This window comes from Heterodontus francisci, chromosome 8 (assembly GCF_036365525.1).
Source record: "Heterodontus francisci isolate sHetFra1 chromosome 8, sHetFra1.hap1, whole genome shotgun sequence".
Lineage (NCBI taxonomy): Eukaryota > Metazoa > Chordata > Chondrichthyes > Heterodontiformes > Heterodontidae > Heterodontus > Heterodontus francisci.
In genome coordinates this window covers 4,246,245-4,266,472 of record NC_090378.1, presented here as the reverse complement: position 1 = coordinate 4,266,472, position 20,228 = coordinate 4,246,245, and the positions used below count along the sequence as shown (strand labels likewise).

At 48.1% G+C, this 20,228-nt stretch overlaps 1 protein-coding gene across 2 annotated transcripts in view; it reads left to right on the top strand.

The window, feature by feature from the left end:
* Positions 1–1,999: 1,999 nt before the first annotated feature.
* LOC137372468 (leucine-rich repeat and IQ domain-containing protein 3-like) overlaps positions 2,000–20,228 on the top strand; it is an 85,110-nt gene continuing 66,881 nt past the window's right edge. For both annotated transcript variants that reach the window (XM_068036327.1, XM_068036326.1), the window contains exon 1: positions 2,000–2,340. In XM_068036327.1, coding sequence (XP_067892428.1) covers positions 2,275–2,340 — 66 coding nt within the window. In that variant the 5' untranslated portion in view covers positions 2,000–2,274. The remainder of the gene's footprint in view (positions 2,341–20,228) is intronic.

Here is a 20,228-nt window from a genome sequence, read left to right as displayed (position 1 = left end):
TTCACACTCTCGACCTCTCTCTTCAGTAGTACCGACTCACTCTATCTTAAAGCTGTCCTTGTCCAGTTTCAATTCCTCCTTTGTCTCACCCACGCTTTAACAAAAAACTTTGTTTTCTTCCTTTCAGGTGTGAAGAATCACAAGCTGCAACAACTCATGGGTACCAGCACCCCTCTGGATACTTCTTCTCCTTTACTTCCCTCTGACCCCATCTCTTCTTCAAATCTCAACCCTTGCCGTGCATTCACGACACCCTCGGACCTTTTTACTCAGTCTCCAGTATTCTCCCTGCACCTGAACCCCTTCCCTCTGCCTTCTTACTCTCTTTTGATCTTTTCATTGAGAACTGCCACCGTGACATTGGCTGTCTCAATTTCTCTGCTCCCCTCACTCACTCTCGCCAGTCTCCCTCTGAATTTGCAGCACTCCATTCTCTCAGCTCCAACCCTAACTTCATCAGCAAACCTGCTGACAAGAGTGGTGCTGTTGTTGTCTGGCCAACCGGAGACCGAACACCAACTCTCTGACACTTCCTCCTACCTTCCCCGGACCATGACCTCATCACCAAACATCAAGACATCGGCTCCAAGGCTGTCACTGACCTCATCTCCTCTGGAGATCTTCCCTCTGCAGCCTCCTCATAGTTCCCCAGACAGCCCACTTCGACCTCCTTCCCTCCTTCCCACAGGACTGTCCCAGTTCTAATGAAAAGCCACAGATCTGAAACATTAACTCTGTTTCTCTCTCCACAGATGCTCCCAAGCCTGCTGAGTGTTTCCAGCGCTTTCTGTTTTTATTTCAGATTTCCAGCATCCTCAGTAATTAGCAGTGAATTGTGAACAAATTGCTGAATTCTTGGATCGAAAGGACAGTCCGGATTTTCTGAATTTGTTCTCCACTGTGGAAATCCCAAATTTCACTGGCGTGCACACACTTGTTACATTGGCCATAAAATCCTTGGGGATTTGACTGGGAAATAGCTGGAGCGTGGAGTTTATTTTAAAGGAAAAATCTGTCTAATGGAATGGAATGTGGAGCCAACTCGGGAAACAGCAAGCACAGGCCTGGGAGCTGATTAAAGGGAAATCACCCAAATACAGCTCCCCGGAACTGCGGGAAACCCGCCGTTGCCCCGCATCCCGAAAAATCCCACCGCTTACCCGGGGGCGTGGCCACTGGGGGCGGTGTCAGCAGGGGAAGGGGTAGCGGGGCGGGGCAGCACGGGGGGGGCGGGGGAGGGCCACTGGGGGCGGTGCCAGACGGGGGCGGGGCTGAATGGGGGCGGAGCCAACAATTCACCCAGTGTCGAGGATTGGTGGCTGCTCGAGACGCCGCGCATGCGCAGTGGCCACAGAGCGTCGGCGCGGCTGTTTCCATAGAAACCAGAAGCCCAGCATCGCCAGGATCCGTACTGGCACCGGGATCAACACCGGGATCGACACCGGGATCAACACCGGGATCAGGGCCAGGAGCAACACCGGGATCGACACCGGGATCAGGGCCAAGATCAACACCGGGATCGACACCGGGATCAGGGCCAAGATCAACACCGGGATCGACACCGGGATCAACACCGGGATCAGGGCCAGGAGCAACACCGGGATCAACACCGGGATCAGGGCCAGGAGCAACACCGGGGTCGACACCGGGATCAGGGCCAGGAGCAACACCGGGATCAACACCGGGATCAGGGCCAGGAGCAACACCGGGGTCGACACCGGGATCAGGGCCAGGAGCAACACCGGGATCGACACCGGGATCAGGGCCAAGATCAACACCGGGATCGACACCGGGATCAACACCGGGATCAGGGCCAGGAGCAACACCGGGATCGACACCGGGATCAACACCGGGATCAGGGCCAAGATCAACACCGGGATCGACACCGGGATCAACACCGGGATCAGGGCCAGGAGCAACACCGGGATCGACACCGGGATCAGGGCCAGGAGCAACACCGGGATCGACACCGGGATCAGGGCCAGGAGCAACACCGGGATCGACACCGGGATCAGGGCCAGGATCAACACCGGGATCGACACCGGGATCAGGGCCAGGATCAACACCGGGATCGACACCGGGATCAACACCGGGATCAGGGCCAGGAGCAACACCGGGATCGACACCGGGATCAGGGCCAGGAGCAACACCGGGATCGACACCGGGATCAGGGCCAGGAGCAACACCGGGATCGACACCGGGATCAGGGCCAGGATCAACACCGGGATCAACACCGGGATCAGGGCCAGGATCAACACCGGGATCGACACCGGGATGATGGTGTCCATCGGATATAAGCGGGAGGCGCAGAGCCCTAAGCCGGGCGCTGCTCCATCACTGGTAAGTTAATGTTTTCCCAGCGGCGGGGCGCGGACTGACAGTCCATTCGGCCCATCGAGTCCATGTGGGCTCTCTGTACAGCAATCCAGTCAGTCCCACTCCCCCGCTCTATCCCTGTATCTTTATCGCCCTCAGGTGCTCATCCAATTTCCTTTTGAAATCATTGATCATCTCCACTTCCACCGCCCTCACAGGCAGCGAATTCCAGGTCATTACCACTTGGTGTTTAAAAATGTTTTCCTTCATATTCCCCCTGTATCTCTTGCCCAAAACCTTCAAACTATGTCCCCTTGTACTATCAGTTAATGAGAACAGTTTTTCTTTGTCTCATTTATCTAAGCCTGTCATAATCCCTGGCCTGTCAGCCATGATCATAATGAATGGTGGAGCAGGCTCGAAGGGCCAAATGGCCTACTCCTGCTCCTATTTTCAATGTTTCTATAATCCTCTACAGCTCTATCAAATCTCCCCTCAATCTCCTCTGCTCCAGGGAGAACAACCCCAGCTTCTCCAACCTAACCTTGTAACTAAAATCTTCCATCATTGGAACCATCTCCTCTGCACCCTCTCAAGGACCCTCACATCCTTCCTAAAGTGGGACCAGAATTGGATGCAAGACTCCAGTTGGGGCCTACCCAGTGATTTATAAAAGTTCAGTATAATTTCTCTGCTTTTATACTCTATGCGTCTATTTATGAAGTCCAAGACCCCATATGCTTTACTAATCACTCTCTCAATATGTCCTACCACCTTCCCCCCCCCGGCTCTGGGGGAGATGGGACCTGTACAGACCGGACGGGTTGCAACTGAACAGAGAAGCCAGGATTGAGTTCCTTGCGGGATGTTTTGCTAGTGCTGTTGGGGAGGGTTTAAACTAGTTCGGCAGGGGGATGGGGACCTGAGGGTAGACTCAGCTGGGACAAAATCAGAAATTAAAATGGAAGGCAGAAAGTTAATGGAAGAGTCTGAAAGACAGAGGAAACAAAGGTTAGAAAATAGAAAAAAGAGATTGGCAGTGCTCAAGGGTATCTATTTCAATGCAAGGAGTATGGTAAATAAAGCAGATGAGCTGAGAGCACAGATAGACATGTGGCAGTATGATATCATAGCTATTACAGAAACATGGCTTAAGGAGGGACAGAATGGCAGCTCAACGTTCCTGGTTACAGGGTTTTCAGACACAATAGGGAGAAGGATAAGAAAGGAGGGGGAGTGGCAATTTTGGTCCAAGAAACTATTACGGCTGTGAAGAGGAATGATATAATGGAAGGTTCATCAAATGAGGCCATATGGATTGAGCTAAGGAACAAAACAGGGGCAATCACACTACTGGGAGTGTACTATAGACCCCCAAACAGTCAGAGGGAGATAGAAGAGCAGATATGTCGGCAAATCTCTGAGAAGTGCAAAAACAATAGGGCAGTAATAGTAGGGGATTTTAACTACCCTGATATTAACTGAAAGGAATTGAGGAGCAGAATTCTTGAGGTACATTTAGGAGAACTTTTTTGGCCAGTATGTAGCAAGTTCAACAAGAGAGGGCACAGAGTTAGACTTAGTTTTAGGAGATAAAGATGGGCTGGTGGAAGGAGTGGCAGTGGGAGAGCATTTTGGTGGTAATGATCGTAATTCAGTCAGTTTTAAAATAATTATGGAAAAGGACAGGGATAGAACAGGAGTTAGAATTCTCAATTGGGGCAAGGCCAATTTTACTAAACTGAGGAGTGATTTAGCGAATGTGGACTGGAAACAGCTACTTGAAGGTAAATCAGTATCAGAACAGTGGGAGGCATTGAAAGGGGAGATTCAAGGAGTTCAGAGTAAACATGTTCCCACAAAGAAAAAGGTTGAGGCGGCCAAATCTAGAGCCCCATGGATGTCAAGGTGCTTACAGGGTAAGATAAGGCAGAAAAGGAAAGCTTATGCCCAACACCGAGAACTCAATACTACAGAAAGCCGAGAGGAGTGTAGAAAGTGGAGGGTGAAATCAAAAAGGAAATTAGGAAAGCAAAGAGAGGGCATGAAAGAATATTGGCAAGCAAAATCAAGGTGAACCCAAAGATGTTTTATCAATACATTAAGAGTAGGAGGATAACTAAGGAGAGAGTAGGGCCCATAAAAGACCAAAAAGGTGTAGGGGCAGAAGATATTGGTATGGTTCTTAATGAATACTTTGCGTCTGTCTTCACAAAAGAGGGGGACGATGCAGATACTGTAGTTAAGGAAGAGGGGTGTGAAGTATTGGATGTGATCAACATCGGGAGAGAGGAAGTATTAATGGCATTAGCATCCTTGAAAGTTGATAAATCACCAGGGCCGGATGAAATGTACCCCAGGCTGTTAAAAGAAACAAGAGAGGAAATAGCGGAAGGTGTGGTGCCGGAGGATTGGAGAACTGCAAACATTGTACCTCTGTTTAAAAAGGGAGCGAGGGATAGACCGAATAATTTCAGGCCAGATAGTCTAACCTCAGTAGTGAGAAAATTATTGGAATCTATTCTGAAAGACAGGATAAACTGTCACTTAGAAAGGCACAGGTTAATCAAGGATAGTCAGCATGGATTTGTTAGGGGAATATTTTTTATTTATTTTATTTATTTAGAGATATAGCACTGAACCAGGCCCTTTGGCCCACTGAGTCTGTGCCGACCATCAACCACCCATTTCTAGCAAGATGGCTCCTGGGCTGTAAGCTCCCTAGGAAGCTCCCTTGCTGTTCAACTCTATCCATGGCCATCTGCTCCCATTCCTAGTGTTTACTCCCCCAATCTACCCTCTTAAACTGTTTAAACTCCCCTGGCTCTTTAAATCAGTTCATTTTAGCCCTAACTAAAAGCTAACAGTTAGTTTAGTGTATGTTACCTGGGCCCACTGCCCTCCCCCAGCCACACCTGCTCTTTGTTTTCTCAACGAATTGATCCGGACGAAACTGAAGAGCACAGCTGTCAATACTTTAATCTCCGATCCTGCTGTCTTCACCGCCCACAGTGTCTGCAGCCACGGCGTGCGGTAAGTCCATTGAGGTGAAGAAGGAGGAGCGGGACCCTAGGGAAATCTTGAGAAAAGGTGCCCGAACACCCAAAAAATCCACGAACGGCCCCCCGGCCGCAACTTCAAAGCGCCCGCGGGAGATGGCTCGGAGAGCATCTGCAGCGCACTGTCGGCAATGCTGTATGCCTTTATATAAACCACATCAAAAAACCCTTAGCGAATGTAATCACCTCTGTAAGTCTGCCAAAAGATGCTTCACCTCCCGAAGGACGTGGATGAGCTTTCCGGACGTCGATGGTGGGCACTGAGGAAATGGCTTATTACCTGCACCCGCTTTCCCCCCCCTTTCCCCCCCTTCCTCCACCCCTCCCCCTCGCATCCCCTCCTCCCACCGGCATCATCCTACACCTGTGTAGGGGCCCTAACATCCCCACTGCCTTGTGGGCGTCTCGGGAGAGACCAAGGCTAAGGGAGTAAACCCTAACAGATAATCCGGAGCGGAACCCCGTAGGTGGTCATGTGTCACCTTTGGCATGTTTCCGGCAGTTCCTGCAGCCATACTGGTGCCAAACGTCGTGCTCTGCACTCCTTTGGACCCCACCAGAAAGGTCGAGAGGGGGGTTTTGACGACTGAGCAACTCTTAACCTCCATAAATTCGCCCAGGCATGCGCCATGGAGAGGTCACTCCATAGTTGCCTCACAGCGACTGAAACAACACGGAAGGCAGCAGTTACGAGTTATAAGTCCAGATAAATTGGCGCAGAAACTGGGCGCCACGGGTTGCCTTTGTCGGTGAGAGAGGTCATTGCACCTCACTGGACAGCTACCGCCCGCCTCAAACTGGGCAGCCCCTGGTCAATAAGGTTCTGTCCCGCCACAGTCTACCTGCTTCAATGGGTGCTTGGAACTCAGGATCATTGCCCGAAAGGTGGACTGATACACCGCACCAAACAACATGAAAAAAGGAAAGAAGGTACCAGCCCTTCGCTTTGCAAGCTGGAACGTCAGAACTATGTGTCCTGGCCTGTCGGAAGACCTTACACAAATCAACGATTCTCGGAAGACCGCCATCATTAACAACGAGCTCAGTAGACTCAATGTAGACATTGCAGCACTTCAGGAGACTCGCCTCCCCGCGAGTGGATCTCTAGCAGAGCAAGACTACACCACCTTCTGGGAGGGCAGGGATCCTGAAGAACCAAGCCAGCATGGAGTGGGCTTCGCCATCAGAAACTCCTTGCTCAGCATGACAGAGCCTCCCTCAAATGGCTCGGAACGCATACTGTTCATCCGACTGCTCACCACCTCTGGTCCAGTACGCCTACTCAGCATCTATGCTCCAACACTGTGCTCCCCACCTGAAGCTAAAGATCAGTTCTACGAGGAACTCCATAACATCATTAGCAGCATCCCCAACACCGAACACCTATTCCTGCTGGGGGACTTTAATGCCAGGGTTGGGGCCGACCATGACTCATGGCTCTCCTGCCTTGGGCGCTATGGCGTTGGAAGGATGAATGAGAACGGGCAGAGACTGCTTGAGTTGTGTACCTATCATAACCTCTGCATCACCAACTCGTTCTTTCACACTAAACCCTGTCATCAGGTTTCATGGAGGCACCCAAGATTGCGTCGTTGGCACCAGCTAGACCTCATCGTCACAAGGCGAGCCGCCTTAAACAGTGTTCAAATCACACGCAGCTTCCACAGTGCGGACTGCGACACCGACCACTCCCTGGTGTGCAGCAAGGTTAGACTCAGACCAAAGAAGTTGCATCACTCCAAGCAGAAGGGCCACCCGCGCATCAACACGAGCAGAATTTCTCATCCACAACTGTTACAAAAATTTCTAAATTCACTTGTAACAGCCCTTCAAAACACTCCCACAAGGGATGCTGAGACCAAGTGGGCCCACATCAGAGACGCCATCTATGAGTCAGCTTTGACCACCTACGGGAAAAGTGCGAAGAGAAATGCAGACTGGTTTTAATCTCATAATGAAGAGCTGGAACCTGTCATAGCCGCTAAGCGCATTGCACTGTTGAACGACAAGAAAGCCCCCAGCGATTTAACATCCGCAGCACTTAAAGCAGCCAGAAGCACTGCACAAAGAATAACCAGGCGCCGCGCAAAGGACTACTGGCAACACCCATGCAGTCATATTCAGCTGGCCTCAGACACCGGAAACATCAGAGGAATGTATGATGGCATTAAGAGAGCTCTTGGGCCAACCATCAAGAAGATCGCCCCCCTCAAATCTAAATCAGGGGACATAATCACTGACCAACGCAAACAAATGGACCGCTGGTTTGAGCACTACCTGGAACTGTACTCCAGGGAGAATGTTGTCACTGAGACTGCCCTCAATGCAGCCCAGCCTCTACCAGTCATGGATGAGCTGGACATACAGCCAACCAAATCGGAACTCAGTGATGCCATTGATTCACTAGCCAGCGGAAAAGCCCCTGGGAAGGACAGCATTACCCGTGAAATAATCAAGAGTGCCAAGCCTGCTATACTCTCAGCACTACATGAACTGCTATGCCTGTGCTGGGACGAGGGAGCAGTACCCCAGGACATGCGCGATGCCAATATCATCACCCTCTATAAAAACAAAGGTGACCGCGGTGACTGCAACAACTACCGTGGAATCTCCCTGCTCAGCATAGTGGGGAAAGTCTTTGCTCGAGTCGCTCTAAACAGGCTCCAGAAGCTGGCCGAGCGCGTCTACCCTGAGGCACAGTGTGGCTTTCGTGCAGAGAGATCGACCGTTGACATGCTGTTCTCCCTTCGTCAGATACAGGAGAAATGCCGTGAACAACAGATGCCCCTCTACATTGCTTTCATTGATCTCACCAAAGCCTTTGACCTCGTCAGCAGACGTGGTCTCTTCAGACTACTAGAAAAGATTGGATGCCCACCAAAGCTACTAAGTATCATCACCTCATTCCATGACAATATGAAAGGCACAATTCAACATGGTGGCTCCTCATCAGACCCCTTTCCTATCCTGAGTGGCGTGAAACAGGGTTGTGTTCTCACACCCACACTTTTTGGGATTTTCTTCTCCCTGCTGCTTTCACATGCGTTCAAGTCCCCTGAAGAAGAAATTTTCCTCCACACAAGATCAGGGGGCAGGTTGTTCAACCTTTCCCGTCTAAGAGTGAAGTCCAAAGTATGGAAAGTCCTCATCAGGGAACTCCTCTTTGCTGACGATGCTGCTTTAACATCTCACACTGAAGAGTGCCTGCAGAGTCTCATCGACAGGTTTGCGGCTGCCTGCAATGAATTTGGCCTAACCATCAGCCTCAAGAAAACAAACATCATGGGGCATGGGAAATGCTCCATCCATCAATATTGGCGACCACGCTCTGGAAGTGGTTCAAGAGTTCACCTACCTAGGCTCAACGATCACCAGTAACCTGTCTCTAGATGCAGAAATCAACAAGCGCATGGGAAAGGCTTCCACTGCTATGTCCAGACTGGCCAGGAGAGTGTGGGAAAATGGCGCAATGACACGGAACACAAAAGTCCGAGTGTATCAGGCCTGTGTCCTCAGTACCTTGCTCTATGGCAGCAAGGCCTGGACAACGTATGTCAGCCAAGAGCGACGTCTCAATTCATTCCATCTTCGCTGCCTCCGGAGAATAGTCGTGGGAGTCAGTTGCCAGCGTTCGCCAGAGCTGGCGGGCAGCCATAAAGACGGGGCTAAAGTGTGGCGAGTCGAAGAGACTTAGTAGTTGGCAGGAAAAAAGACAGAGGGGCAAGGGGAGAGCCAACTGTGTAACAGCCCCGACAAACAAATTTCTCTGCAGCACCTGTGGAAGAGCCTGTCACTCTAGAATTGGCCTTTATAGCCACTCCAGGCGTCGCTTCACAAACCACTGACCACCTCCAGGCGCTTATCCATTGTCTCTCGAGATAAGGAGGCCAAAGATGAACATTAAGCCCATATTCCTACCACATCCCCACCTTCCCTCAATTCCCCTACCACCTACCTATACTAGGGGCAATTTATAATGGCCAATTTATCTATCAACCTGCAAGTCTTTGGCTGTGGGAGGAAACCGGAGCACCTGGCGAAAACCCATACGGTCACAGGGAGAACTTGCAAATTCCGCACAGGCAGTTCCCAGAATCGAACCCGCATCGCTGGAACTGTGAGGCTGCGGTGCTAACCACTGCGCCACTGTGCCGCCCTTGTCTGACCAACTTGATCAAATTTTTAAAAGTAACAAGGAGGATAGATGAGGGTAATGCAGTTGAGTAAAAGCAACATACTGCGGATGCTGGAAATCTGAAATAAAAACAAGAAATGCTGGAACCACTCAGCAGGTCTGGCAGCATCTGTGAAAAGTGCAGTTGAGGTTGTCTACATGGATTTTAGCAAGGCTTTTGACAAGGTCCCACATGACAGACTGGTTAAAAAAAAATACCATGGGATCCAGGGAAATGCAGCAAGGCGGATACAAAATTAGCTCAATGGCAGGAAACAAAGAGTAATTGTTGACGGGTGTTTTGACGACTGGATGGCTGTTTCCAGTCTGCAGGGCTCAGTACTGGGTCCCTGTTTTTTGTGGTATATATTAATGATTTGAATGTAAATATGGGGGGCATGATCAAGAAATTTGATACAAAGATTGGTCGTGTGGTAGATAGCGAGGAGGATCACTGTAGGCTGCAGAAAGATATTGATGGTCTGGTCAGATGGGCAGAAAAGTGGCAAATGGAATTCAACCCTGTGAAGTGTGAGGTGATGCATTTGGGAAGGTCAAACAAGGCAAAGGAATACACGATTAATGGGAGAATACTGAGAGGTGTAGAGGAAGTGAGGGACCTTGGAGTGAATATCCACAAATCCCTGAAGTTAGCAGGACAAGTCGATAAGTTGGTTAAGAAGGTATATGGAATCCTTTCCTTTATTAGCCAAGGTGTAGAATACCAAAGCAGGAAGGTTATACTGGAACTGTATAAATCATTGGTTAGGCCACAACTTGAGTACTGTGTGCAGTTCTGGTCACCTCATTACAGAAAGAATGTAATTGCACTCGAGAGGGTACAGAGGAGATTTACGAAGATGTTGCCGGGACTGGAAAAATGCAGCTATGAGGAAAGATTGGATAGGCTGGGGTTGTTCTCCTTGGAACAGAGAAGGCTGAGGGGAGATCTGATTGAAATGTACAGAATTTTGAGGGGCCAGGATAGAGTGGAGGTGAAGGGCCTATTTACCTTAGCAGAGAGGTCAGTGACTAGGGGGCATAGATTTAAAGTGATTGGTAGAAAAATTAGAGGGGAGATAAGGAAATGTTTTTTTCACTCAGAGGGTGGTGGGAGTCTGGAACTCACTGCCTGAAAGGGTAGTTGAGGCAGAAATCCTCAACTCATTCAAAAGGAGTCTGGATATGCACCTCAAGTGCTGTAAGCTGCAGGATCAAATACTGGATGGTGGGATTAGGCTGGGTGGCTTATTTTTCAGATGGCGCAGACACGATGGGCCAAATGGCCTCTTTCTGTGCTGTAAACTTCCTATGATATTGTGACTCTATGATTCTGTATTAAATTCCATTCCCACTTCTCTGCCCATTCTGCTAGCCTATCTATGTTCTGTTGTAGGCACTTTGTATCATCCTCACTGTTTGCCACTCCTCAAGTTTGGTATCATCGGCAAATTTTGAAATTCTACTCTGTATTCCAAGGTCCAAGTCATTTATATATATAAAAAATGCAGTGGTCCCAGCACTGACCCATGGGGAACAACACTGTCTACTGTCCTCCAGTCTGAAAAACAGCCATTCACCACGACTTGCTGTTTTTTGTTCTTAAACTGATTTTTTTTCCACTTGGACATTGACCCTCCTAATCCATGAGCCTTAATTTTGTTAACCAGCCTTTTATGTAATACTTTATCAAACACTTTCTTAAAATCCATATAGACAACACCCACTGCATTCCCTTCAGCAACCTCTGTTAGCTCATCAAAAATACAATTAAATTAGTCAAGCATGATCTGCCTTTTACAAATCCGTGCTGGCTCTCCTTAACTAACTCAAACCTCTCCAAATGCCTGTTGATTTTTTCCATGATTATTGTTTCTAAAACCTTACCCACCACTGATGTTAAACTAACTGGCCTGTAGTTTCTAGGACTGTCCTTACACCCTTTCTTGAATAAGTTTGTCACATCTGTCACTCTCCAGTCCTCTAGCATCTCCCCCGTATCCAGGGAAGATTGGAAGATTATAGCAAGGCTTTCCACTATTTCCATCCCCATTTCCTTTAACAACCAGTGGGGAGACGGTGGTGTAGTGATAATGTCGCTAGAATAGTAACCCAGAGCCCCAGGCTAATGCCCTGGGGACATGAGTTCGAATCCCACCACGGCAGATGGTGGAATTTGAATTCAATTAATAAATCTGGAAGTCTAGTGGTGATCCTAAAACCATTGACAATTGTTGTAAAAATCCATCTGATTCACTAACGCACTTTAGGGAAGGAAATCTGCTGTCCTTACCTGGTCTGGCCTACATGTGAATGCAGACCCACATTAACTGCCTAGCAAGCCACTCAGTTGTATCAAACTACTACGAAGTCGAAGGAAAGTCCATTCCAAGGAAAAGAATTAAACTGGACGGAACACCCGGCATCGACCGAGGCACCGGAAATAACAACGTCAAACCCAGCCCTGTTGATCCTGCAGAGTCCTCTTTACTAACATCTGGGGGCTTGTGCCAAAATTGGGAGAGCTGTCCCACAGACTAATCAAGGAACAGCCTGACATAGTCATACTTATGGAATCATACCTTACAGACAATGTCCCAGACACTGCCATCACCCACCAGCAGCACTGCCCAGTAGCAGCACAGACCCACCAGAGGTGGTGGCACACTGGTATATAGTCAGGAGGGAGTTGCCCTGGGAGCCCGCAACATTGATTCCCGACCCCATGAAGTCTGATGGCATCAGGTCAAACATGGGCAAGGAAACCTCCTGCTGATTACCACCTGATTAATGCTCCCCTCCCCTCGGCTGAGAGTAGCAAGGGCACAGAATGTACTCTGGTTGGGGGACTTCAATGTCCATCACCAAGAGTGGCTTGGTAGCACCACTACTGACCGAGCTGGCCGAATGCTGAAGGACATAGCTGCTAGAATAGGTATGCGGCAGATGGTGAGGGAATCAACAAGAGGGAAAAACCTACTTGACCTTGTCCTCACCAATCTACCTGTCGCAGATTCATCTGTCCATGACAGTATAGGTAGGAGTGACCACTGCGCAGGCCTTGTGGAGACAAAGTTCCATCTTCATATTGAGGATACCGTCCATCGTGTTGTGTGGCACTATCACTGTGCTAAATAGGATAGATTTTGAAAATATCTAGCATCTCAAAACTGGGCATCCATGAGGTGCTGTGGGCCATCAGCAGCAGCAGAAACTGTATTCAAGCACAATCTGTAACCTCATGGCCTGGCATATCCCCCACTCTAGAACAAAGAACAAAGAAAATTACAGCACAGGAACAGGCCCTTCAGCTCGCCAAGCCTGCGCCGATCCAGATCCTCTATCTAAACCTGTCGCCTATTTTCTAAGGGTCTGTATCTCTTTGCTTCCTGCCCATTCATGTATATGTCTAGATATATCTTAAAAGACGCTATCGTGCCCGCGTCTACCGCCTCCGCTGGCAACGCGTTCCAGGCACCCACCACCCTCTGCGTAAAGAACTTTCCACGCATATCCCCCCTAAACTTTTCCCCTCTCACTTTGAACTCGTGACCCCTAGTAATTGAATCCCCCACTCTGGGAAAAAGCTTCTTGCTATCCACCCTGTCTATACCTCTCATGATTTTGTACACCTCAATCAGGTCCCCCCTCAACCTCCGTCTTTCTAAAGAAAATAATCCTAATCTACTCAACCTCTCTTCATAGCTAGCACCCTCCATAGCAGGCAACATCCTGGTGAACCTCCTCTGCACCCTCTCCAAAGCATCTACATCCTTTTGGTAATGTGGCGACCAGAACTGCACGCAGTATTCCAAGTGGGGCCGAACCAAAGTCTTATACAACTACAACATGACCTGCCAACTCTTGTACTCAATACCCCTTCCGATGAAGGAAAGCATGCCGTATGCCTTCTTGACCACTCTATTGACCTGCGTTGCCACCTTCAGGGAACAATGGACCTGAACACCCAAATCTCTCTGTACATCAATTTTCCCCAGGACCTTTCCATTTATTGTATAGTCCACTCTTGAATTGGATCTTCCAAAATGCATCACCTCACATTTGCCCAGATTGAACTCCATCTGCCATTTCTCTGCCCAACTCTCCAATCTATCTATATTCTGCTGTATTCTCTGACAGTCCCCTTCACTATCTGCTACTCCACCAATCTTAGTGTCGTCTGCAAACTTGCTAATCAGACCACCTATACTTTCCTCCAAATCATTTATGTATATCACAAACAACAGTGGTCCCAGCACGGATCCCTGTGGAACACCACTGGTCACACGTCTCCATTTTGAGTATCTCCCTTCCACTGCTACTCTCTGTCTCCTGTTGCCCAGCCAGTTCTTTATCCATCTAGCCAGTACACTCTGGACCCCATGCGACTTTACTTTCTCCATCAACCTACCATGGGGAACCTTATCAAACGCCTTACTGAAGTCCATGTATATGACATCTACAGCCCTTCCCTCATCAATCAACTTTGTCACTTCCTCAAAGAATTCTATTAAGTTGGTAAGACATGACCTTCCCTGCACAAAGCCTATCACTGATAAGCCCATTTTCTTCCAAATGGGAATAGATCCTATCCCTCAGTATCTTCTCCAGCAGCTTCCCTACCACTGACGTCAGGCTCACCGGTCTATAATTACCTGGATTATCCCTGCTACCCTTCTTAAACAAGGGGACAACATTAGCAATTCTCCAGTCCTCCGGGTCCTCACCCGTGTTTAAGGATGCTGCAAAGATATCTGTTAAGGCCCCAGCTATTTCCTCTCTCGCTTCCCTCAGGAACCTGGGATAGATCCCATCCGGACCTGGGGACTTGTCCACTTTAATGCCTTTTAGAATACCCAACACTTCCTCCCTCCTTGACCTAGAGTAATCAAACATCTGTTCCTAACCTCAACATCCGTCATGTCCCTCTCCTCGGTGAATACCGATGCAAAGTACTCGTTTAGAATCTCACCCATTTTCTCTGACTCCACGCATAACTTTCCTCCTTTGTCCTTGAGTGGGCCAATCCTTTCTCTAGTTACCCTCTTGCTCCTTATATATGAATAAAAGGCTTTGGGATTTTCCTTAACCCTGTTTGCTAAAGATATTTCATGACCCCTTTTAGCCCTCTTAATTCCTCGTTTCAGATTGGTCCTGCATTCCCGATATTCTACCATTACAATCAAGCCGGGAGCCAACCCTGGTTCAATGAAGAGTGCAGGAGAGCATGCCAGGAGCAGCACCAGGCATACCTAAAAATGACAAGAAATGCTGGAACCACTCAGCAGGTCTGGCAGCATCTGTGGAAAGAGAAGCAGTGTTAACGTTTCGGGTCAGTGACCCTTCTTCGGAACTGACCCGAAACATTAACACTGCTTCTCTTTCTCCAGATGCTGCCAGACCTGCTCAGTGGTTCCAGCATTTCTTGTTTTTATTACAGATTTCCAGCATCCGCAGCATTTTGCTTTTATTATACCTAAAAATGAGTTGTCAGCCTGGTGAAGCTACAACCCAGGACGACTTGCATGCCATACAGTGAAAGCAGCATGCAATAGACAGGGCTAAGCGATCCCACAACCAACGTATCAGATCTAAGCTCTGCAGTCCTGCCACATCCAGTCGTGAATGGTGGTGGACAATTAAATAACTGACTGGAGGAGGAGGCTCCACAAACATCCCTATCCTCAATGATGGGGGAGCCCAGCATATCAGTGGAAAAGACAAGGCTGAAGCATTTGCATCCATATTCAGCCAGAAGCGCCGAGTGCATCCTCGGCCTCCTCCTGAGGTCCCCTGCATCATAGATGCCAGTCTTCAGCCAATTTGATTCACTCCACATGATATCAAGAAACAGCTGAGGGCACAGGATTCTGCAAAGGCTATGGGCCCTGACAACATTTCGGCAATAGTACTGAAGACATTTGCTCCAGAACTAGCCGTGCCCCTAGCCAAGCTACAACACTGGCATCTACCCGGCAATATGCACAAAAAGCAGGATGAATATAAGCAGGCCAATTACTGCCCTATCAGTCTAATCCCGATCATCAGCAAAGTGATGGAAGGGGTTGTTGACCGTGCTACCAAGCAGCATTTGCTTAGCAATGACCTGCTCAGTGATGCTCAGTTTGGATTCTGCCAGGGCCACTCAGCTCCTGACCTTATTACAGCCTTGGTGCAAAAATGGACAAAGGAGCTGAACTCAAGAAGTGAGGTGAGAGTCACCGCGCTTGACATCAAGGCAGCATTTGACAGAGTATGGCATCAAGGAGTCCTAGCAAAACTGGAGTCAATGGGAATCAGAGGAAAATCTCTCCACTGGTTGGAGTCATACCTAGCTCAAAGAAAGATGGTTGTGATTGTTGGAAATCAATCATCTCAGTCCCAGGACATTACTGCAGGGATTCCTCAGGGTAGTGTCCTAGGCCCAACCATCTTCAGCTGCTTCATAAATGACCTTCCCTCCATCATAAGGCCAGAAGTGGGGATGTTTGCTGATGGTTGCACAATGTTCAGCACCATTCGCGACTTCTCAGATACTGAAGCAGCCCGTGTCCATATGCAGCAAGACCTGGACAACATCCAGGCTTGGGCTGAAAAGTGGCAAGTAACATTCATGCCACACGTGCCAGGCAATTACCATCTCAAACAACAGAGAATCTAACCATCTTCCCTTAACATTTAGCAGTATTACGATCGCTGAATCCCCCATTATCAACATCCTGGGGTCACCATTGACCAGAAACTGAACTGGATCAGCCACATGTGGTTACAAGAGCAGGTCAGAGGCTGGGAATTCTGCGGTGAGTAACTCACCTTCTGACTCCCTAAAGCCTGTCTAGCATCTGCAAGATGCAAGTCAGGATTGTGATGGAATACTCTCCACTTGCTTGGATGGGTGCAGCTCAACAACACTCAAGAAGCTTGACACCATCCAGGACAAAGCAACCCGCTTGATTGGCACCCCATCCATCACCTTCAACTTTCACTACATCCACCGATGCACAGTGGCAGCAGTGTGTACCATCTACAAGTTGCACTGCAGCAACTCACCAAGGCTCCTTTGACAGCACCGTCCAAACTCATGACCTCCACTACCTAGAAGAACAAGGGCAGCAGATGCTCGGGAAAACCACCACCTGCAAGTTCCCCTCCAAGCCACACACCATCCTGTCTTGGAACTATATCACTGTTCCTTCACTGTCGCTGGGTCAAAATCCTGGGACTCCCTTCCTAACAGCACTGTGGGTGTACCTAAACCTCAACGACTCAGCGGTTCAAGAAGGCAGCTCACCACCAAGGAGCCCTGTTCACCACCACCTTCCAAGGGCAATTAGTGATGGCCAATGAATACTGGCATAGCCAGCAATATCCACATCCCCCGAATGAATAAAAAAATCCTAGGATGCAAGGCATCAGATCAGGTGACTTATCAACCCTAAGCACAGGCAGCCTTTCCAGTCCCTTCCCCCTCTCAATTTTTACACTATCCATTGCCTCCACTCTGTCCGCTTCTGCTGATATTTTGTCATCTTCCTCTTCCTTAGTAAACACCAATACAAAGCACTCATTAAGTATATTATCTTTGCCCTGCGCCTCCCAGCATATATTGCCCTCTTTGTCGCTAGTAGGCCCCACTCCGCCTCTTATTACCCATTTACTACTTACATGCCGGTAGAAGATTTTTGTGTTCCCTTTTATGTTGACTGCCATTCTATTCTCATATGCTCTCTTTGCCAGTCTTATTTTCCTCTTCACCTCCCCTCTTAACTTATTGTATTTGGCCTGGTTTTCACATGATGAGTTCACTTGGCATGCACCATACACCCTCTTTTCTTGTTTTATCATAATCTGTATCTCCCTTGTCTACCAAGGAGCCCTGTTCTTGGCTCCCCTACCTTTCACCCTTGTTGTAATGTTCCTAGCCTGCACCTGAGGCATCTCTTCCTTAAAGGCAGATTCTGCTTGACTAATCTGATTGATTTTTTTGGTGAAGTAATAGAGAAGGTTGATGAAGGGAATGGTGGATGTTGTCTATATGGATTTTAAATTGAGGCTCATGGCATATGAGGGTCAGTGTCCAATTGGATAAAAAATTGGCCTAAGGACAGAAAACAGTGAGTTGTAAGTGGTTGCTTTTCAGACTGGTGGATGGTGGACAGTGGTGTTCCCGAAAGGTCAGTGTTGGAAGCACTGTGTTTTTTGCTATTATAAATGACTTGGAATACAGAGTAGAATCTCAAAATTTACCAATGACACCAAACTTGGAGGTGTAGCAAACTGAAGATGATGGGAACTGCCTGCTCAGATCGGCGAGCAGAATGGACAGAGAGGTGGCAGACAGAATTTAATACGGACAAGTGTGAGGTGATGCATTTTGGCAGAAGGAATAGGGAAAGGTAATATATACTTAATGGCACTGTTCCCAAGGCTGGGATTTTACAAAGATCCCGATGTCGGGCTCCATGGCAGAAGGACCGGAAGATAATTCTGGCAGCAGCCCACCATGGAGCCTGACGTCAGGAGGGCCAGACCCGATCTTCCCGGTGGCGGTGAGGCTCCATGGTGGATAAGGCAATGGGACTAGGATTAAAATATTTAAATTAGCAGAATGCATACATTTAAATAAAATTGACTCCAGTCTTACCGTCGGGCCGCGATCTTCTGAGCGGCGGCCGGCACTCACACACCTTCGCTTCCCTGTCTGGGGAAAGCAGGTGCCGAGATGATGGGGAAGGGGGGAACTTAAGATTTTTAGTGCAGAGGGTGGGAGGAACAGGGTCAAATTTACATCATTAGTGTCGGGGATGGTGGAAAGGGATGACCTGTGTACTTTGTTCAATTTGGGGAGGGGAAAGGTCAAGTGTGGTAGGTAAGTGTTTGGCGGGGATGAAGGCAAATAATGAATTTTATTGTTATTGGGGGGTGGGAAACAACCACTCTCTGGATGAAGAAATCCCTCCTCATCTCAGTTCTAAATGGTTTACCCCTTATCCTTAGATTGTGACCCCCAGGTCCTGGATTACCCCGCCATCAGGAACATAATTCCTGCAATTAGTCTGTCCATTCCTGTTAGAATTTTGTAGGTTTCTATGAGATCCCCTCTCATTATTCTAAACTCTAGCGAATACAAGCCTAATCGACCCAATCTCTCTTCATACATCAGTCCTGCCATCCCAGGAATCAGTCTGGTGAACCTTTGCTGCACTCCCTCCATAGCAAGAACATCCTTCCTCAGATAAGGAGACCAAAACTGCACACAATACTCCAGATGTGGTCTCACCAAGGCCTTGTATAATTGCAGCAAGACATCCTTGCTCCTGTACTCGAATCCTCTCGCTACGAAGGCCAACATATCATTTGCCTTCTTAACTGCCTGCTGCACCTGCATGCTTACTTTCAGCGACTGATGCGCGAGGACACCCAGGTCTCGCTGCACCTCCCCCTTTCCCAATCTATTGCCGTTCCGATAATAATCTGCCTTTCTGTTTTTGCCACCAAAGTGGATAACCTCACATTTATCCACATTATACTGCATCTGTCATGTATTTGTCCACTCACTCAACCTGTCCAAATCACCCTGGAGCTTCTCTGCATCTTCCTCACAGCTCACATTCCCACCCAGCTTTGTGTCATCTGCAGACTTGGATATATTACATTTAATTCCCTCATCTATCATTAATATATATTGTGAATAGCTAGGGTCCTAGCACTGATCCCTGAGGTACCCCACTATTCACTGCCTGCCACACAGAAAAAGACCCGTTTATTCCTACACTGTTTCCTGTCTGCCAACCAGTTCTCTATCCATGTCAGTACCTTACCCCCAATCCCATGTGCTTTAATTTTGCACACCAATCTCTTATGTGGGACCTTATCGAAAGTCTTCTGAAAGTCCAAATACACCACATCCACAGGTTCTCCCTTAGCTGTTCTACTAGTTACATCCTCAGAAAATTCCAGTAGATTTGTCGAGCATGATTTCCCTTTCGTAAATCCATGTTGACTTTGTCCGATCCTGTCACTGTTTTCCAAGTGCTCTATTACATCTTTTATAATGGACTCTAGCATTTTCCCCACTACTGATGTCAGGCTAACCGGTCTATAATACCCTGTTTTCTCTCTACCTCCTTTTTTAAATAGTGGGGTTACATTAGCTACTCTCCAATCAGTTGGAACTGTTCCAGAGTCTGTAGAATTTTGAAAAATGACCAGCAATTCATCTACTATTTCTAGGGCCACTTCCTTAAGTACTCTGGGATTTAGATTATCAGGCCCTGGGGATTTATTGACCTTCAATCCAGTCAATTACCCTAACACCATTTCCCCACTAATACTGATTTCATACAGTTCCTCCTTCTCACTAGACCCTATGTTCCCCAACATTTCTGGGAGGTAATTTGTGTCCTCCTTTGTGAAGACAGGACCAAAGTATGTATTTAATTGGTCTGCCATTTCTTTGTCCCCATTATAAATTCCCTCGTTTCTGACTGTAAGGGACCCAAATTTGTCTTCACTAATCTTTTTCTCTTCACATATCTTTCGAAGCTTTTACAGTCAGTTTTTATGTTCTCTGGAAGCTTACTCGTACTCTATTTTCCCCTTCTTAATCAATCCCTTTGTCCTCCTTTGCTGAATTCTAAACTGCTCCCAATCCTCAGTTTTGCTGCTTATATTTCTCC